The 19,825-nt window shown below is 38.6% G+C and overlaps 1 protein-coding gene across 2 annotated transcripts in view; it reads right to left on the reverse strand.

Annotated features, from left to right (window-relative positions):
• Positions 1–19,825, reverse strand: part of syt7a (synaptotagmin VIIa) — a 614,610-nt gene that overhangs the window by 359,671 nt on the left and 235,114 nt on the right. The window contains exon 1 of one of the 2 annotated variants that reach the window (XM_048607227.1): positions 2,889–3,018. The exons of the other annotated variant lie outside the window; for it this stretch is intronic. Within the exon in view, the coding sequence (XP_048463184.1) occupies positions 2,889–2,892 (4 nt within the window). The 5' untranslated portion in view covers positions 2,893–3,018. Of the gene's footprint in view, positions 1–2,888; positions 3,019–19,825 lie in introns of those variants that run through there. 2 annotated transcript variants of the gene reach the window in all.

A 19,825-nucleotide genomic window follows, 5' to 3' on the forward strand; every position in this document is an offset into this window, starting at 1 on the left:
AAAGGGTGGCAGTGGACAGAAAATATTCAACACGGTGCTCAGTTACGAGTGGTGTACCACAAGGATCTGTCCTGGGTCCTCTTCGATTTGTGACTTTTGTAAATGATTTGGATGAAGAAGTGGAACGGTGGATTAGCAAGTTCACGGATGATACGAAGGTGGGTCACGTTGTGGACAGTGCGGAGGGCTGTTCTAGGTTACAAAGGGACATTGATAGAATGCAGAGCTGAGCTGAGAAGTGGCAGATGGAGTTTAACCCTGAAAAGTGTGAGGTGATTCATTTTGGAAGGACAAACTTGAAAGCAGAATACAGGGTTAATGGAAAGATTCTTGGCAGTGTGGAAGAGCAGAGGGATCTTGGGGTTCATGTTCACAGTTCCCTGAAAGCTGCCACTCAGGTGGATAGAGTTGTTAAGAAGGTGTATGGTGTGTTAGCTTTCATAAACAGAGGGATCGAGTTCAAGAGCCATGAAGTTATGCTCCAGCTATACAAAAGCCTGGTTTGGCCACATCTGGAGTATTGTGTCCAGTTCTGGTCGCCTCATTACAGGAAAGATGTGGAAGCGTTGGAAAAGGTGCAGAGGAGATTTACCAGGATGTTGCCTGGAATGGAGGGAAGGTTTTATGAGGAAAGGTTGAGAGACCTAGGGCTTTTCTCTTTAGAATGACGAAGGATGAGAGGTGACTTAATAGAGGTGTACAAAATGATCAGAGGTATAGATAGAGTGGACAGCCAGAGACTTTTTCCTAGGGTGGAGGTAGCTATTATGAGGGGACATAGTTTTAAAGCGGGTGGAGGTAGATACAGGGGAGACGTCTGAGGTAGGTTCTTTGTTCAGAGAGTGGTAGGGGCGTGGAATGTATTGCCGGAGAGGGTAGTGGAGTCGGCCTCATTAGGGGCATTTAAGCGGCTATTAGATAGGCATATGGATGATAGTATGAGGTAGGGGTGGAGGTTAGATAGACCTTAGGATTATGGTAAAAGTTCGGCACAATATCATGGGCCGAAGGGCCTCTACTGTTCTATGTTCTATGATTGATAGATACAACTTAATGCTGTAACTCAGCAGTGCTGTGGTGAGACAAGTTTCCAATTACCTGCATCACCTAACATTACATGTTGATTTTTTTAAAATCCAAAAACCTTAGCTATTTCTTTTCTTTTAAATCAATCAGCTGTTAACAATATCTCTGGAGTACATATTTTTAAAAATGTGATTCCTCTAATACAACTATGAGTGTTAACATACCTTAAAATTTAAAAATAAATTCTACAAATGGTACTTCAGGTCTATTAAGCACCGGAAAGACTAGTTATTTCATGTGACCAGCGACATTTTGTGGAACCAACTACATAGAGCATAATATTTTTCTGAAAAATGTCTTGAAAAGTGTCGCAAAAATTGGATAAAACTCAATTACTTAGGAGGGTCTGCACTCACATACACACACTCACAGTAATGACTTTCAGCTTCACAATAGTAGGAAAGTTTCTAAACTATTTTTATTGAATGAGGGCAAGCTACGTTCTCGAACAGGTGGAGAGTGTCACGTTCCTCGGAGTGACAATAACCAACAACCTGTCCTGGACTTCCCATGTAGATGCGACAGCCAAGAAGGCACACCAATGCCTCTTCTTCCTCAGGCAGTTCAGGAAATTTGGCATGTCCGTAAGGACCTTCACCGACTTCTGAAGATGCACCATTGAAAGCATACTGTCCTGGTGCATAATGGTCTGGCATAGCAACTGCACTGCCTAGGAATATAAACTACAGAATGTGGTGTGCACAGCCCAGACCATTATGGAAGCCGAAGTTCCATCCATGGACTCCATTTACATGGCTCGCTGCCAACATCATCAAAGATCCATTGCACCCTGGTAATGATCTCCTATAACCTCTTCCGTCAGGCAGAAGATGCAGAAGCTTGAACACACGTACCAGCAGGTTCAGCAACAGCTTCTTCCCAGCCATTATTACACTGATGAATGGACTCTCTAGCCTCAAATAATGCTCATCTTGCTTAGTGCACGCCCTGTGCAATGTAACCTGTATGCCTCTGTCTGAGACTCTTTGATCTGTATATCCTTGCTTACTATGATCTGCCTGTACTGCTTGTAAACAATGCTTTTCACTGTACTTCGGTACACATGACAATAAATCAATCAATCAGGAACACTATTAAACAGATAGCATTTTCTTTTCTCCCTCATAGAACTGGGATGCACCAGTTAGGTAAATGGTCCAGCTAGTTATCATCTGTCTTATTCAAACTTAAGTCTTTACAATTCTTTTTCTGATAAAACATAAGGCAATAACAATTCTGATGATTTTGCTAAAGTGAATGTTATATACTTAGGTTTTTCTCTCTAGGTAATTTTCTACCATTCAGTGTCTCACATTATTCTTGCTAGCAACCTCTCATTTCCCATGTACAAAATCACATCTTTTCCTACCCAATATCTAAACAATTTATCAAAAGCTCAAGGGTCGAACAGTAAACCTAAACACAATATTTTGTTAGATCATAATGATCTTCATGAATTATTGGCCTGTCTACCTCTTTTGAGCTTCATATAAGACTGCTCAGTTAAAACAAGGAAGGTTGTTCTTGGACAAAGAAAATTTAAGTAGGTAGATTAAACAGAAAGCTGATCAAAAATATATTCTGACAGTTTCTACAGATTCATTGCATTTGAATTGAATATTTCAATCTTTTTTCATGGTACCTGGCACAAAAAAATTCCCTTCTTGTACAACTGTGTAATTAAAGCAAGCCAAATCATTTCACTTCTGAAAAGGAGTCTGACTCTTAAACTTGCATACATTGTGCCAAAAAGATCACGTTTTTCATTTTCCCATGCCATGCAACATTGTTGCCAAACTTACCCATCTTTGACTTTAAAACTGCACAGAGTTTGTCCGTACTTTTCTAGTATGTGGATATTAGTTAATCTCTAGGATGCATTCACTATATATTGTTATTAGAAGTCAGACTGGAAAATTTCAGCTCACAAATTTGTTGATCAGTGGAGTGAATAGCAGCAAAAAGATAATTCCTATGGAAATGCACATATTATCGTATTTGACACCAAGTCATTTCCTGATTACTTTGTACAGTAAACTCATCACTCAACATGCTGCTCTGCGTTGTCTTCAGATATCATGTCATTAATGATACGCACTCCTGTCACAGACTTCCAGTGTACTTTGATCCATGATATTTTCTGTGCTTCGGAAAAATGGGTAAGACGAGTCTATAGGATATACCATAAGATACTGAATGCTTGGGAAATAAACTTTGTACACTGGCTTATCTTACACATGATCTCTGATGTTAATATATGCAAACAAAGGCTTTGGCTATTTTATGCACCAGACAACACTTGGTGTGAAGTTTGATTTCCAAGGTTGTGTGGGAATTTTGACAGTCTTTGGTTTAGGCATGTTTGTTATAAGGTAGATAACAAATGTCTAATTTATCCCAGGATAATGATGCCTATTGAATTCCAGCAGGGAAAGGTTTATGAGCAGTTTTAAAAAGCTTATTCGATTAGCTCCAAGCCATGCTGTCAGCTGAGAGTAAATTGTATATTCAGAAATGCACAAGTGCATTCCATATGGCAGATGGGTCATAAAAATTTGCTGGTAACTTTGTTAGACATTGATATCTAGGTAAGTCAGCATAGCTTCAAATTTTCCAATTCTTGCTCCTATCAACATGGAGGGAGATTGGAGGGTAAATTGGCAATTCTTCCAGTTTTGTTGACAGGATTATGAGGTTGTAGCTATGAACAAATGTGAGGACAGTCAACAATTTGTTAGATTAGTAAATATCTACCTAAATTTATAGCCAATGTGTCAGAGTGTTAGCTTGTCATCTATTGTAAACCTCTACACAAACCCACTGCAATGGATTGTTTATTGTATTGGACATAGAACAACAGCATCTCCAGTTAAAAGTAACTAATGACAATAATGTTGAGGTAGTATGATGTCAACAGCAAAGTCACCCTACAATGTGTTGCAAGAGATCAAAGGATGGTGATCCTGAGGTTAGAACTTCTCAGCAACCTCAGTCAGGATAACCAGATGTGCTTGCATCCAAATTAACACTGCAAACTGAATGATAGTGCCCCTTCTCATTCTGTGCACTATGATCTTTGCTGGTGAGAATTTCCATCAGGACCTTTATCATGGTAGAGAGAAAATTATGACAGAGTTCAACCATTAGCCACTTCAAAAATATTTTCCATGACGGCTTCTGACTGTTCCAAAGCATTTGCACAAGATGAGTCTTGATTTAGACATCATTTAGAAGTGAACTGTAAGCAAGGGAAGCAGATGTACATCATCAAAATGCTGTGAAGAGCTGCACTCTCTTTGTAGGATGTTGATGTTGTTAGGACAGAGTCAAAAATTTTCCAGATTAAACAAGCAGCACAACATGTTTATGAAGTCATCAAGCCAGCAGAAGCATTGAATCTGATAAATGTATGCCTCAAAGGTTGCCCACTGGAAATCAAGATCCCACTATTGCCAGAGTCATCACAAAAGTGAGAGATTTTATAAAAGTATGCAGAAGAAACATGGGTGTTATAGGTGGAAGGAAAGATTGAGAAGGCAGTTCAATGGTCTCTGTTCACAGGGTTCACTTCACTGAGATCTTTGGCTTGTCAGGACTTGCTGCTCCTCTACCTTTCTTTTCAAGGTATTTTCACTTGCTAGCAGGAGGCACAGAGTGATTAGTTCATACTTATAAAGTCTCTGACTAATTGGTTAAAAAGTACAGCTTATAGCAACTGATGAGGGGTAATAAGGAAGTTTCTTCAGGCTTCAGATGTTGTTGTTCCACAGAGGAAAGGACAGTACCTTCCATCCCAGAGGTTTGAGTGTTTCTGAACAATCATTCGCATCCACCTTCTGTTCGGATACCCAGGAGCCAAATCACAGTTGTTGGCAGGCAAAAGGTCTTCATCACTGACAACTAGTTCAACTACTTATTGCCAGCTGAATCTACCTTTCCACACAATCCCTGGCTGCAGTGTTTCCCCTCGCTTACTTGAATAAGCGACAGCATAAATAGCACTTACGATGATCATCAGGTAACAGGTTTATTAAAAAAATGTCCAGTAATCTCTTCAACAGTCCTTGGTTTTTAAACCAGCCCTCACTGCATTTCAGTCCACAATCAAAAATGCAGAGCAAATAAATGATACGGTCTTTACATAAAGATCTTGCTCAGATCAGGCAAACGCCATCTCCTCAACTGCTCAAGGATGTCGACATGAAATGCTGCTGTGAAATGATCATTCTGCGGTTGCTATAAGAGAGCATTGCTCATGCAGAGGTAAAATAATGACCACAACAAAAACAGAAGTTGCTGAAAAAGTTTACCAAGTGTGGCAGCATCTGTGTATCAAAATCAGAGTTAACGTTTTGGGTCTGGTGACCCTTCCTCAGAACTCTGATCTTTTCTTCCCAGATGTTGCCAGACCTGCTGAGTTTTTCCAGCAACTTCTGATTTTGTTCCTGAGCTGCAGCATCTGCAGTTCTTATGGCTTTTATTTAGTAAAATAATGGCCTGGTGGTTTCTTGTACAAAGTGATTAAGGTCATTTACTACCACCACGACCACGACCACGACCACCACCACCACTACCACACCCCCAGGCTCCCACCCCCACCAAAGAAGCCTCTTTACACAATGTGGATTAGCCAAAGCAAATATTGGGTTAAAAGGATAGGGTAGCACAATGGTCTGGGTGGGATGCTCTTCAGAGGGGTGTGTGGCCTGCTTCCACATTGCAGAGATTCTATGACAGTCAGTGTTGTGCTTGCAATGAACATCAAACTAAACAGGCTAAAATGTCTCACATAACTCATAATACCCAAGACCATGGAGAAAACTTAGAGTAGACAGCTTCACTATCTGTGGAACTGATCATCTTATCACAACTGACTTCAACTGAAACATCTGGGAGTTTGACCATCTGACATGAATGATGACTCAAGGGATCGCAGAATATCTGAAAGCACACTCCAGTCATCAGGGCATTTGTGACATTGTAATGAGCAAGAAAGGCCCTCAATTACTACTGAAGGATACAGATTCCCTTCATTGTATCCACAGTGAAATGGAAAGTCTTTGTTGAAAATTCTTACAAGAATTATTAACGAATCCACTAGATCCAGCACAAATATACAAGGCATTCTGACAGCAAAGGAACATACCAACCTAAAGCATGGACTGCATTCCAGTCCAGCAAATAATGATACACCAAACTTTGATTACTCTTCCAAAAAGCTACCAAAACCAGTAATACCAGGAGTGAGTGACGCGATTAAAAAGTGAAACATCTGAAAGCCAAATTTCTCCTTATTAAAACTGACAGAATGTTATCTGAGAGTTGGAGAGGAATCCAACATTCAATCCACTCAAGTAAAAAAAACGTCAATTTAGCAACTTTGGACTTGCATGAAGTTGTAACCTCAGTAATACAGGATAATGGTGAATGACTAGGTCTATTATTGCAATTGTAAAGATCTATGCTCAATTGTAAAAGCTGTTCCTGGACATTAATCACCCGATGAGAGGTATCTGATCATGCCATCTAAATGAGGAACTGATTGGCCATCAAGCATATCTGATTTGACACAGCAACAACATTCTCCAAACAATCAATATCAGCATCATTTAAGACAACAGCAGATACAAAAATAAACAACCAACAACAGCCTGCACGTGTATATCAACAATTTATATATGTATATAAACAAAAATTTCCAAACAAGCTATTCGAATAAATTGCAAATACTCATACTATTAAAAGCTTTGGCCATTTTATTCCCACTTGAAATATTGAATATTATTTGGACTGACTGATTATAGCTGGAATGGAGAGCTGCATTAGCTTATGAGCCCCAAAATATACCCTAGTGGAGAATGGGAAGCCAAATCTAAGAGAGGTGTGGTAGTAAAAAGAGTAATCTGCGCTTTGATTGCTTATAATAAATGTTTGATTTCTATAAAGAAGACGTTTAATAAAAAGCTACAGCTGGTAGAAAAGTACAAGTGACTCACTCATCCATCCACTGTGTTTCAGTTTATTGTACTCTTGTCTCAGGGTCAGAAGATTGTGGGTTCAAATCCCACGCCAGGACTTGAGTACAATATTTAGGCTGACATTTCAATACAGTACGAAATGAGCACTGCACTGTTGGAAGGGGAGTCTTTCAGATGCATACAAAAGATCCTGTCGGAATATTTGAAAAAGCAGAAGAGATGCCCCACTGTCTGAACCATTACCTTCTTCTCAGTCAATATCACATAAGATAGATTACCCAGGCACTATAATATTGTTCATGAATGCTTCCTGTTCATGAGTTGGAGGCTGAGTTTCTGACAGGAAATAGTGATATTTCAGAAAGTGCTTAACTGTCTATAAAGTACTTTTGGATGTCTGACAGTCATAGAAATGCTACATAAATGCAATTTCTTTCCCCCTATATGACAACATTTTTTTTTCCAACAACATTAATGATGGAAATAATCCTATCAAGTTAAAATATCCAAAAACTTTCATTCTCATTTCAACACATGTCAATGCTCAGGCAAATTAGTACATTTTTGATACTGCACTACTGGAAAAAAATTCTAAAGGATAATAAAATCCAAAACAATTTTTCACTTTCAGGATTTTCCTTCAGGTTTTGGTGTTTAGCTTTATTAATTCTTTCACACACTGTTTAAAAAATAAAACTTAAATAGGTAAAGTAGGATATGGTTGAGCCAGAAGCTACAATTTTGATCATACAGTTGAGATTTTAATTCAGACAAATGGCAATGGTCTCTGTAGCTGGTTCCTTATTTTCCCTACCCTCTCACAATGTTTTCAACATGGTTTACTTCTGAATTCTGCTGGCAAACAGGGATTATAGATAGAAAAGTGCATCATTCCATTCAATCGGATAAAGAAAAACCATCTGCTTATTACAACAACACATAAAATATCCTTAATGTAATGAAATGTGCACACATTTCACAGGAGTATCACATAACAATGTACAACATTAAGCATGATGAGCTATTAGGGCAGATTACCAACGGCTTGGTCAAAGAAATTGGCTTTCAGAAGTGTCTTAAAGGAGGAAAGCAAGGAGCTTGAGCAATGCAGAGAGGGAAGTCCAAAATTTAAGGACTGAACAACTAAAAACATGGCCACTAATGGTGGAATAATTATAAATATCAAAGCTCACAAGGCCAGAATTAGAAGAGTACAGATATATAGTGGCTGAAAATGATTAGAGTTAGGGAAAGGCAAGATTTGACATTAAGGATGAGAATTTTAAAACCAAGATGCTGTTTGACTGGGACCAAAACAGCCAGTATCAGAACAGTAAGCAAATGGAACTTGCAGGGAGTTAAGATGTTAACAGCAGAGATTTTGATGACTTCACGTCAATGGAGGGTAGAAAGTGGGATTCCAGCCAAGAGTGAAAATCACAGAATCATTACGATGGAGGAGGCCGCCACTGGTCCATCACGTCTGCACGAGCTCTTCAAATGAGCATGATTACCTACTGACAATCTCCTGCTTTTTCACCATGCCCTTGCACACTATTTTTTATTTAAATATTCATCCAATGCCCTCTTGAATGCTTCAACTGAACCTGCTTCCACATCAGGCAGTACATTCCATACCGCAACTAATCGTTGTGAGAAAATGCTTGCTTTCACATCACCCTTGCTTCTTTTACACATTATTTTGAATGTATGCCTTGTCCTTGTTCCTTTTACAAGTGGGAACAGTTCCTCCAATATCTACTCTATCCAGCCCGTTCATGATTTTGAAAATCCCTCTCAATGAATGCATTGGACTAGTTGAGCCCAGAAGAAACAGACATAGCTGAGGTGAGATCATGTGATGTTAGAGTTGGAAGTATGACAACTTAGCAATGGCATTAATAGGAGGTCAGAATCTCAGGATCCATTGTGGTGCCAATGTTGTGAACAGGTAGATGGATAGAGACTACCTAGGGAACTGAAAATAATAGCTGCAATACTTTCCAATATTTCATATTCAAGAAAGCTTCTGCTCATCCAGTATAGCTTAAGCAATGAGGTAGGAAAAGTGGAGGTGTCAAGATGAATGGTGATGAGGTAGAGCTAGATGTTGTCAGTATACATCAGCAAATTAATGTTATGATGTCACCAAGGGAAGGCCTATAGATGAGAAATTGGAGGTTGTCAAGCACTGAGCCATGGAGAGATATGATACTTTCTAACAACGCGCAGAATGTCAATTAGGAGCGGAAACCAAGCCTAATTTTTCATTTTTCTAATCTGCAAATTCACACATTAACTATTTTGCATGAAATGCTACTTTTGCAAAGCTGTTATACCTAGAATTCAATTAGAATGCAAATCTGGAAGGTCAGTGTTGTCTGATTCATTGTCTTACAATGGAAGGTACATTTTAGCCACAGATTCTTCAAAGAAACTGTCAGAGTTGAGTATGTTGGATCTTCACACCACATCACATCTTTGGATACTTCAGCACAAGCAGCAAGAGGGAACATTTTAAAGCAGCTCAAATGCTGAGATAATTGACCTTTTAGGTTTGCTCCAACACTGTTCTGAGTGAAGGTTCACTGCTTTGTCTCATCGCTGAAATCTGACTGTTGGGTGTGGTACTATTGGTGTGTGGTACTGTTGGGTGTGCTACTGTTGGTGTGTTCTAATTGTACCCTTCTATGAGTTGGCAAATTTAGCAGAATATTGGCGTGAGAAAGAAATCTAATCACACAAGTCACATGCATTTAAAGTGCATGTTGATTAAAATTACTTGAGTTGTACTTCGTCTAATGAATGTGCAAATCAGTAAAATTCCAAACTAAGCAATTACTCTGCTTAACATGAACATATTACCAACTCATTGATCATATTCCCTATACCTTTGGTAACTGCTGTATAATTTGAACTAAATTACTATTTGCATGGATATTCAATTAGCTGACCTGCAACCAGATTTCTTAATGTTGGTGTACAGCCAACTGCAGGTGGTATATCAAAGAGAGAAATCAAGTGCGTTCATAATATAATTTTCCACAACTCCCAGGACTGTTTGAAGATGAAGTGCTAGATTGTGCTCCATAACAGCACAAAATGGGAAAGGTAGAACAAGCCAGATTTCCATCCCTAAATCTGGCACTGACATTTTTTCCTCATATCATCACCTGTGTGAAATTCCATTTTTTGTTAGTTGCAACTTTTAACTGCTAGTCTTCTACTAATGGATTTTTAAAAATCAGCTTATTAAAGCTTGTTTCTGCTATGCTATTAAGTGTCATGTTGCTTCCTATGGCAGTGCTTTGCATTAATGTAAAAAGGCTTACAGAGCTGCTGTGTAGCAGGTATGATTTTTATTATTTTGATAAAAGGACAAATTTTGTGTTTGTCAATGAAACTAAGTTGGTGAACTGGAGCCATATTACAAAAAGGTTATAAATTAGGTTTGAGACAGCATGACGGACATCATACTTGTAATGGTGCATTACTACCTTTATTTTACACCTGGAAAATCAGTGATTTATAAATGGCAAAGAGCAGAACTTATGCAATTTTTCACATTAGAGTAATGAAGCTACAAATATACCTCAAATCTATTTGATATATATTCATTACTTTATGAGAGAAGAAAAAAAAAATTCTCAATGTTCAAATACTAGAAATATGTCTCAGGTCTTGCAGCCTGAGCCCAACATCAGTGAACAGCACCGCATGAGCAACAACACCAGAAGCGTTCTGAAAAGGAAGAAGCATACTTTTCCTCCTTAATGCTCCGGCTGTGGCACAAGACTCTAAATGTTCTAGAATATGTATTACCTTAGGAATCTAACAGAATGTATCCAACTGCCCACGAGTTAACTGCATTGCACAAGGGAATATCTCATACTTGTACTATCTTAGAAAAAAATCATTTGTTAGCCACAGACGGTTATTCTTTTTCAAAAAATCATTGTGGATGGGGAGTACGGATTAGTGCAGAACTTCCTGGTAACAGCTGCTAAATTAAACATGACTTGATCTCAGAGATGCAGCATTATTTCGTGTAGGTTTCCTACTTTTGAGAGTTCAGTGATGGTAGAAGGAATGAAGAGTTCTGTCTTGTGAAGCAACCTGACATAAGGAACATAGAGTCAGAATTATACAGCATGAGAACAGACCCTTCAGTCCAACTCATCCATACCGATCAGATATCCTAAATAAATCTAATCCCATTTGCCAGTATTTGGCTGATATCCCTCCAAACCTTTCCTGTTCATATAATCATCCAGATGATTTTAAAATGTTGTAATTGTACCAACCTCCACTACTTTCTCTGGCAGCTCATTCCATACATACACTACCCTCTGCATGAAAAAGTTGCCCCTTAGGTCCCTTTTAAATCTTTCCCCTCTGACCTTAAACCTATGCCCTCTAGTTTTGCACTCCCCCACCCCATGGAAAATACCTTGTCTATTTTCCCTATCCATGCCCCTCATGATTTCATAAACTTTTATAAGGTCACCCCTCAGCCGCCTATGCTCCAGGGAAAATTGCCCCAGTCCATCCAGCCTCTCCTTATTATAGCTCAAGCCCTCCAACCCTGGCAACATCCTTGTAAATCTTTTCTGAACCCTTACAAGTTTCACAATATCTTTCCTATAGCAGAGAGATCAGTATTCCAAAAGTGGCCTAACCAATGTCCTGTACAGCCGCAACATGATCTCCCAACTCCTATACTCAATCCACTGACCAATAAAGGCAAGCATACCAAACATCTTCTGTCCTATCTACCTGTGATTCCACTTTCAAGGAACTATGAACCTACACTCCAAGATGCATAGGAATAAGTGGAATGAGAGCTGTAGCCAACTACAAGACAATGTTAATATCACTGAAACCCACTTTCAAGCTTATAGCTAATGTATTCCCAGTTCCCTTGTGCACTGGGGATAGTATTGTCTAGGATTGGCACTTGGGTTTAATCCAATTAAATGTAAGTTTAAAAATATGCAGTTAAGTGTTTATGCCTAGTTCGATATGCTCCTTAGGCTCTTGCACATTCCTATTCCCATATTTTCTTGTTAATGAATTTATTTTCATAGACAAGGAAATACTGTGTTTAAATAATGAAAGCAAATTAATTCTAAATATGCAGAAAAACCATTTTAGGAATCCACAGAATCCCTACAGTGTGGAAGCAGGCCATTTGGCCCACTGAGTCCACACCAACCCTCCAAAAAGCATCCCAACCAGACCCACCCCCCTACCCTATCTCTGTAACCCTGCACGTTCCCATGGCTAATCCATCTAGCCTGCACAGCCCTGGACACTATGGGCAATTTAGCATGCCCATTCCACCTAATCAACATCTTTGGATTGTGGGAGGAAACCAGAGAAATGTGTGTGTGTGTGTGTGTGTGTGTGTGTGTGAAAATGGGGACTCCGATGCAGTCATGGGGACAATGCACAAACTCCACACAGGAAGTTACCCGAGGGTAGAACTGAGCCTGCGTCGCTGGCACTGTGAAGCAGCAGTGCTACCCACTGACCCACCATGCCACCCAATAATCATCTTGTGATATTGAAAAGCTAAGGGGCATCTAAAAGTACACTCATTTATAAAACAGCTAAACACACAATCGGAAATACTGTGGTTCCTTAAGTTGGAAAGGTGAGACCAAATGGATTGAAAAGCAGCATGCATGCATAAATGAGATCTTCTATGCAAGTATTTCATGAGACAAGAATATGTAGTGTAGGAGATAATGTATGAGAACTCAACAACTCCAGTTATAATTTGCATCCCTTATTTTGCCACTAACTTCCTTCTACTCTTGCAGAAGATTCAACAGATGATATAACTAGTGTCCATCAGAGCTGTAATATAATGCATGCTGGAGTGATTCCTATTGCTTCTTGTGATCATTTCTCAGCTCTGCCACTGAGGAGAGATATCAAGCAGAATTCAGGCATTTCACTAATAGAGGAACTAAAGTGTCATAACAAGAGCGTGCTATTCTTGATTAATCACACTTGCTTCTGGGCCCTGGATTTCAAAATGAAGTAGGCATTGCTCTGGGTTAACTCTCTGCAGCATTTAGCTTGGAGACTGATGAGAATTCTGGCGATTGCAAAATTCAAAAAGGAAAAGAGAAGATCTTTCAGGGAGAACTAAGTTAACTGAAAAAAAAACAAAAGTATGGTGGATGCTGGAAATTTGAAATTTAAAAAAATGTGCAGGAAATTCTCAGGTTTGATAGCATCATAAATAGAATTATCATTTCAAGTCAATTATGACTTTTATTCGGAACCAGTTTGGATAAAATCCCAGCTAGTTGGAAAAAGGATTTAGCTTAGGAGTCATATTGGGACCTGCAGAAGCACTGATGCAATGAGTATGCAAGAATTGCGTTGGAAGTTTAAACTTTTGACGGGCAACATATCAGTTCTTCCTTCTCTGCTAGTGTGCCAAAAAACCTAAGGGACGAATGCAAACACAGACTGAATTTTCCTAGCTGTAGGTGGTGCGACTGGAGATAGGAGAGTGGAGCTTCACAGAAGTAAGAGTGAGTTGAGTCCAGACAGCTCCTTGATACATTCCTGAAGCCCTGGAGGTTTCCCAGTGCTACCTGGAAAGATGACTGCCTACCCACCATATGGAGCCAGATAGGCAATTGAAGTAGTTAAAACATCAATTTTTGGGAATTTTACATGACCACTCGCATTTTGCTGGAGAAGGAGTGCCCCCTCATCCCCACAATCACTTTAGGGGGGTCATCAGATTAACGAGGGTGGTGGAGAAATCATAGATAGGAAAGACACCTTGTGGCCACAACAATTTAAGAGGAGGGCATTCTAGTTTGATCCGCGGGCCATGCTGCATTCATAGAACATAGGCCCGTTCCTGTGCTGTACTGTTCTGTCAGCCCACAATGTTGTGCTGAATGTGATGCCAAATTAAACTAATCCTTTCTGCCTATCCTTGGTCCATATCCCTCCATGCTTTGCATATTCATGTGATTATCTGAAAGTCCCATAAATGCCCCTAAAGTATCTGTCTCTACCATTACCCATGGCAGCGTGTTCCAGACTCCTACCACTCTGTGTAAAAAAAAAAACTTGCAGGACCCCCTCCCAATCTAAATTGGAGTGACTGTACCAGCAAAAGCAGTGGGAAAATTCAAGTTGTTCTCAATTGGATTGTGAAAGAAGTGGTGGCCAATAGGGAAGCAGAAAATCAGCTCTGCTGGTTTGATGGCTGGCAAGTACATGTACGAAACTCCTCCATCTTATCCTAACATTGAGCCTGAAACCCACAGGGGTCAAGCCTGCCAATATAAACCTTCCTGTATCTTCTAAAGGAAATGCTTTGGATTTGTGAAGTGTTTTGAACTAGAAGTATCAATGTTTAAGAGGCAACTGTTGGAGTCACAACCTGTGAGAAAATAAGCAAAACAATATTTTTCTTCCTGAAAATCTGTTCTGGTTGCATCATGTTGTTTCTGGTATACTTTCAGTTCTGTGTGTAGATAACGTGTTATTTATTGACTGTTCAATCTCATGCTGCGGCTTCCCACATAATCCGAGCTCTTTATCTAACTTTGTTGTTCCTCTTTCCTGCTGTTTGTTTCTTTTCATTGTCTTCTGTTCTTCCCTTCCTTGTACTTCTCCAGTTTTTACTCTATCTTACACACTCCATACCCTGGAACTAATTTTATTGAGTGGGTTTATTTTCCAAATGCGTCTGCCTGCTTTCTGCTCCTGGACACTATCTGATATAAATTTATACTTAGGCATCACCTGTAATTCAATGAAACAATTTAACAGCTGGTCACATTTCAGGATTTTTTGACCTTCCTACCATGGAGATTGGAACTTGGCGTAATTTATCTTAAATTCATTTTTTAAGGTTTACTCTCATGGGGGCAGGTTTGCAAGACAATTGCATTCTGATATCCAGCTCAGAAGTCACATAAAACCTTTGTGATGATGGTCTGAGCCATTGGTGGCTTTTTAAACTAAATCCTAGCATTCACCCTGGATCTATTTAACTGTTCTGGACTTCACAGCAGCCAATTTCAAGAGATCCACATCCAGGTAAGCAAGAATTATTTGCAGCTCAATTGGCTAATCAAAAAGCAGGTGAGGAGTTTTACCAAACTGCTTGCTTCACTGTTTTACAAAAAGAACTAGAAATTGACTTTTAAATGAGTTGTATAACATCATTGTTTAGAAATTAGATTTTTAAAATAAAAGGTGAATGCATTTTGGTTTCAATTCTGTGAAAGTAAGTTTTCTTGAATGGTCAGAAAGTCACTTGGAACAGTAACCTAAATTCATCATTTCCAAAAAAAATTCAAGTGATTCAGTCAAGTGTGTAGCAGGACACCTGTAATGCTATTTCTGGAATGTTTATGCTGCTGAGTTCATCAAAGGCAGAGAAAACAGACCAGTGATCATTAGTTTAGTTTTTGACTTCAAAAGAACCAAGAACTCAATTCTGCAGAAGAGTTTCGTCAGAGCAGAAAAATCAAGTTCTCAATTCAAGGGAACCAGTCACCTTATCAGAAAGGTTTAGTTTATGAATCTCTGAGCTGTGAGGGTTTTTTTTTAAAGAAGTTTTTAAGTTGTTACAACTGAAAAGAGATTCAGCATATTTAGAAACAAGTCATACATTTGTCTCAGCAGTTCAAGAATGAGAGTTTAGAAAGTTAAGAAATTAGAGTGGAGATAGGAGTGATGGTTCTCTAAGATTTGAGTAACCATAACACATATTGCTGGGAATCAGTTTAAAACTTGGATTTTTTATGATCTTTCTAAGCAGTTTTTAATATATGTGCATGTAGCTTGTGTTTTTTTCCTCTTTTCTAAGATAAACTTGTGTTCTTTTGTAAAAGAACATTTGTAGTATCATATGAATACGTTTTAGCAACTAACCACCACGGTAACTAACTGCAAAAATTAAATTTATGATCAATCAGCTACGTTTCACTCTGGAATCTGACTTGTTCAGTATTACTATCAATTTATGTTACAACAAAAGTGAACAAAAATTAGGGTTGAACTTAGCAGAGTTAATAGATTTTAGCAGCGAACTTAAAAGTAAACAAAAGGATGAATATTTTGTTCACTAACCAGAATTGCATGTCTTGCCAGTTACTAGGCACTTTACAGAATAAATTATCTAAAACTGGAATTGGTGATCTCTTCAGTCATATACATACAGGTATTTAAAAATGAACTTTGTTTTCATTTTACATTTCCTTTTTACTAGTTCTACATTTAAAAAAAGAACTGAAATGTTTGAGGAATCTTATGAATATTGTAATTTTCAGTTCATGTAACATATGAAAATACAGAATAGAAGGAGTAGGCCATTTTGGCTTCTCTTTCGAGGAAGAGAATTGCACAGACTCATGATCTGCACAGTAAAATCTTCTCCTGGTCTCCATCTTAACTGAGACAGCTTTTATTTTTAAACAATGTTATCTCCTGCTCATCTCTCCCACAAGACAAAATATCCTTTCAGCATCTTGAGGTGACCTGATGTTCCAATAAGATCACCTCACAATCTTCTAAATGCCAGCACATACAGATCCTACTTGTCCAACCTTTCATATGATAATAAACCCCATTCCACGATTTAGTTGGGTTAACCTTCTCTGAACTGTTTTCTTTTAAATCTAATTATGTCCTTCCTTAAATAAAAAGAACAAAATTATATACAGTACTCTGACATAGACTAAGTACCAGATTACTGTATCAAAACATCCTTACTGTTAATATTTCATTCCCCTTGCAATAAACTGTAGCATACCTTTTTCTTTCCTCATCACTTGTTACACCTGCATGTTAATTTATTGTGGTTGCCAGGTTGCCTTGATCCCTGTGCACCCCAGAGCTCTGCAATCTCTCTCCAGCGAAGTTATTTGCTACTTTTCTATTCTTCCTGTCAAAGTGAAAAAGTTCACATTTTTCACATTATACTCCAATTGCCAAGTTTTTGCTTGCTCACCTAGCCTATGAATATCCCTTTGCAGACTCCTTGTATCATCTTCACAACTTAGTCTCCCAGTTATCTTTGTCCTCAGCAAATTTAACAACCCAACAGTTGGTTCCCTTATCCAACTCATTGTTATGGATTGAAAGATGCTCCAAAATGCTTGATTATTTCACCAATGTGCACTATTAATACTCATTTATGATTAACAGCCACTGAGATGGTGCGAAGAGCACCAAGTTTGATTCTCTCTTGTTGGGGATGATCATTGTTTGGCCTCTACCTCTTGGGATACATTCTTTTGGTTACAGATTGTTCTTTTCACACAAGTGGATGCTTGCGTTGGCTTATGCAGTGAATAAACAAGTTAGAGGGCATTGCATCTAAATCCAATCCTATCCTCAAGGACAAACATGGACACATCAGAATAGAAGCCCTTGGAAAATAACAACTGTAATGCCTCTTAATGATTGCTTTACTTCCTTTATCCTGGAATATTTTGTCCAATTGTACAGGCTATTAGTATCAACAACTTCAACAGGGCCAGGCATTGAATACTGAACGTGCTTTGTTTGGCTAGCACAACACGAGTCACTAAAAAACAATTTCTAATGAAGCTACAAGGAAGCCTTGTGACAGTTGCTGATCTTTAAAAGAAACAAAAAGCTACTTGCTCTGCAAGAAAGGCTCTGAGAAAGACAGAAATGTAATTCTTAACAATGATCTATTATTAAATAATTAATTGAAATGTAGAAAAACATACATACATTTTCTTTGTAGAGGAGGCATTACCTAGTCTATAATGGTCAACAATTTTGGATATTGTTGATGCTGTTTTTAAGATACATAGTGCAAATACATAGAACATTGGTTGTCAAAGATAGGCAGTGAGATACGAGGACTGAAGGCAGTTACAAAATACCAATGAAAGGTTGCAAAAGAAATACTAATCTAATCGATGCGCTTTTTCCTCCTTTTGAAAAAAAATCTTCTTCATAAACTTATTCTTCTGTTCATTAGTCACCTGCTCATGCCCAAATCCCAATGCTATTCAACCTCCTACAAGCACGGGCAAGGTGGGGACAGACTGCAACCAGTCTTTAGACTATTTCAAACATGCTCCGTGACTAGCAGATTGAAGGTACATTTTCACTAGTTGGCTTTGGAAAAGAACATCTCTCTTCTACTTGCACCATGGGGAAGAACATAACATTCCAACAGGTGACTAACACATCTCATTGATTTGTTTCATGGCTCCAGGGTGGGGCAGGGAGAATTGGAATTTGGAGATATAGAAAAAGGATGAATAGATAAAAATATTTTATTTTAGGCTGGTGTTGGTTCACTCCATTCCCTCTCCCCCATGAAAGGTAAAATCACAAACATTAAGGATGAAAATGTTTACATTATGGCAATTGAAAAACTATTTAAACAGAAACAAAGAGTTGAAGTAAATTAAGAATTTAGGAGGAGACACTAGTACAGTAATGTCACTGGGCTAGTAATCCAGAACCTCACGTTGAATTTTCTATGGATATCAGTTTTATTCCAACCATGGCAGGTGGTGAAATTTGGAATCAATAAACATTTGTAATAAAAGCTGACCTAATCATAATCTTGTAACCATTTCCAATTGTCACAAAACCACATCTGGTTCACTAATATCTTTTAGGGAAGGAAATCTGTCATCCTTACATTGGCCTGGTCTACATTTAACCACTCTCTGAAATAGCCTTAGTGAGCCACTGAAATCAAATGGCAATTAAAGATGAACGATAAATGCTGGCCCATAAGCAACATTCACATCCCATGAATGAATAAAAAATTCTAAGTCCGTGAAACATATAGATGGTTCGACGATCCCTCCGGATTTTGTGATGGTAGGACTTTCTAGACATTTAGACCTCACAATCAGATGTATCCACCTGTAAGTGTGTTGGAGTCTTGCATGCTTAGTGTTGATTGTTATCCTGATGATCTTCCACAGCTTCTTTATCCAAGCTTATTTTTATGAGTTTTGTGTATGAAGTTCCCTGAGTTGGTCTCTGCACCTCCCCGACATTGCTCCATTCAACTATGTGAATTTTTAGGATCTAGGTTCACTATATACTTTTGATATCTCTACAGGTAATCAGGATCCTTGTGTAGGATATGTGACTCTGATCTTCTGCCCTGTATGCAGATTAGATAATTCTATACTTGCATGTCCGTCATGAACCATCTTCACTCGCTTGTTTTTGAAAATGTTTGAACCGTATCTGAGAATTTGAATAGGTGATCACTTGGCAGCATGGTCCTAACTTGTCTTCCAAACTATCCTCAGCTTATGAGGGTAAATCCAAAACAGAAATGTAGACCTTAGGTGTAACTTAACTATACAAAAAAACCTTTCACATTGCCCTAAACTGGAGTTTAAGATGAGTGCTTTGACAATGCAAACCATTTGTTCAGCAAAACCATCGGATCTAGGACAATAGGAGGAGGCTGTCACATGTGCCTTAAGGGGCCTCCATAATATATGTCTATAAGGACTAACTGTAAGCTGTAACCTATTATCAGATGTGAGCTCTTCAGGTATACTCATTTTAACTTTCCTGCTATGAATGCACTTGACGTGCCCTTTTTTGGAAATTTTAAAAAGCAGAAGGTGACTCGGAGAAAATCATTGCTATGTATGGTGAACAAATCAGTTTCCGCACATGATACTTGCGGATATTTTTCTCTAGTTACAATGGCTTCATATCTTTTGTCATTTTTAATCAGTGTGTCATTATTG

This window comes from Rhincodon typus, chromosome 17, assembly GCF_021869965.1.
Source record: "Rhincodon typus isolate 14 chromosome 17, sRhiTyp1.1, whole genome shotgun sequence".
In the NCBI taxonomy this organism is placed as follows: domain Eukaryota; kingdom Metazoa; phylum Chordata; class Chondrichthyes; order Orectolobiformes; family Rhincodontidae; genus Rhincodon; species Rhincodon typus.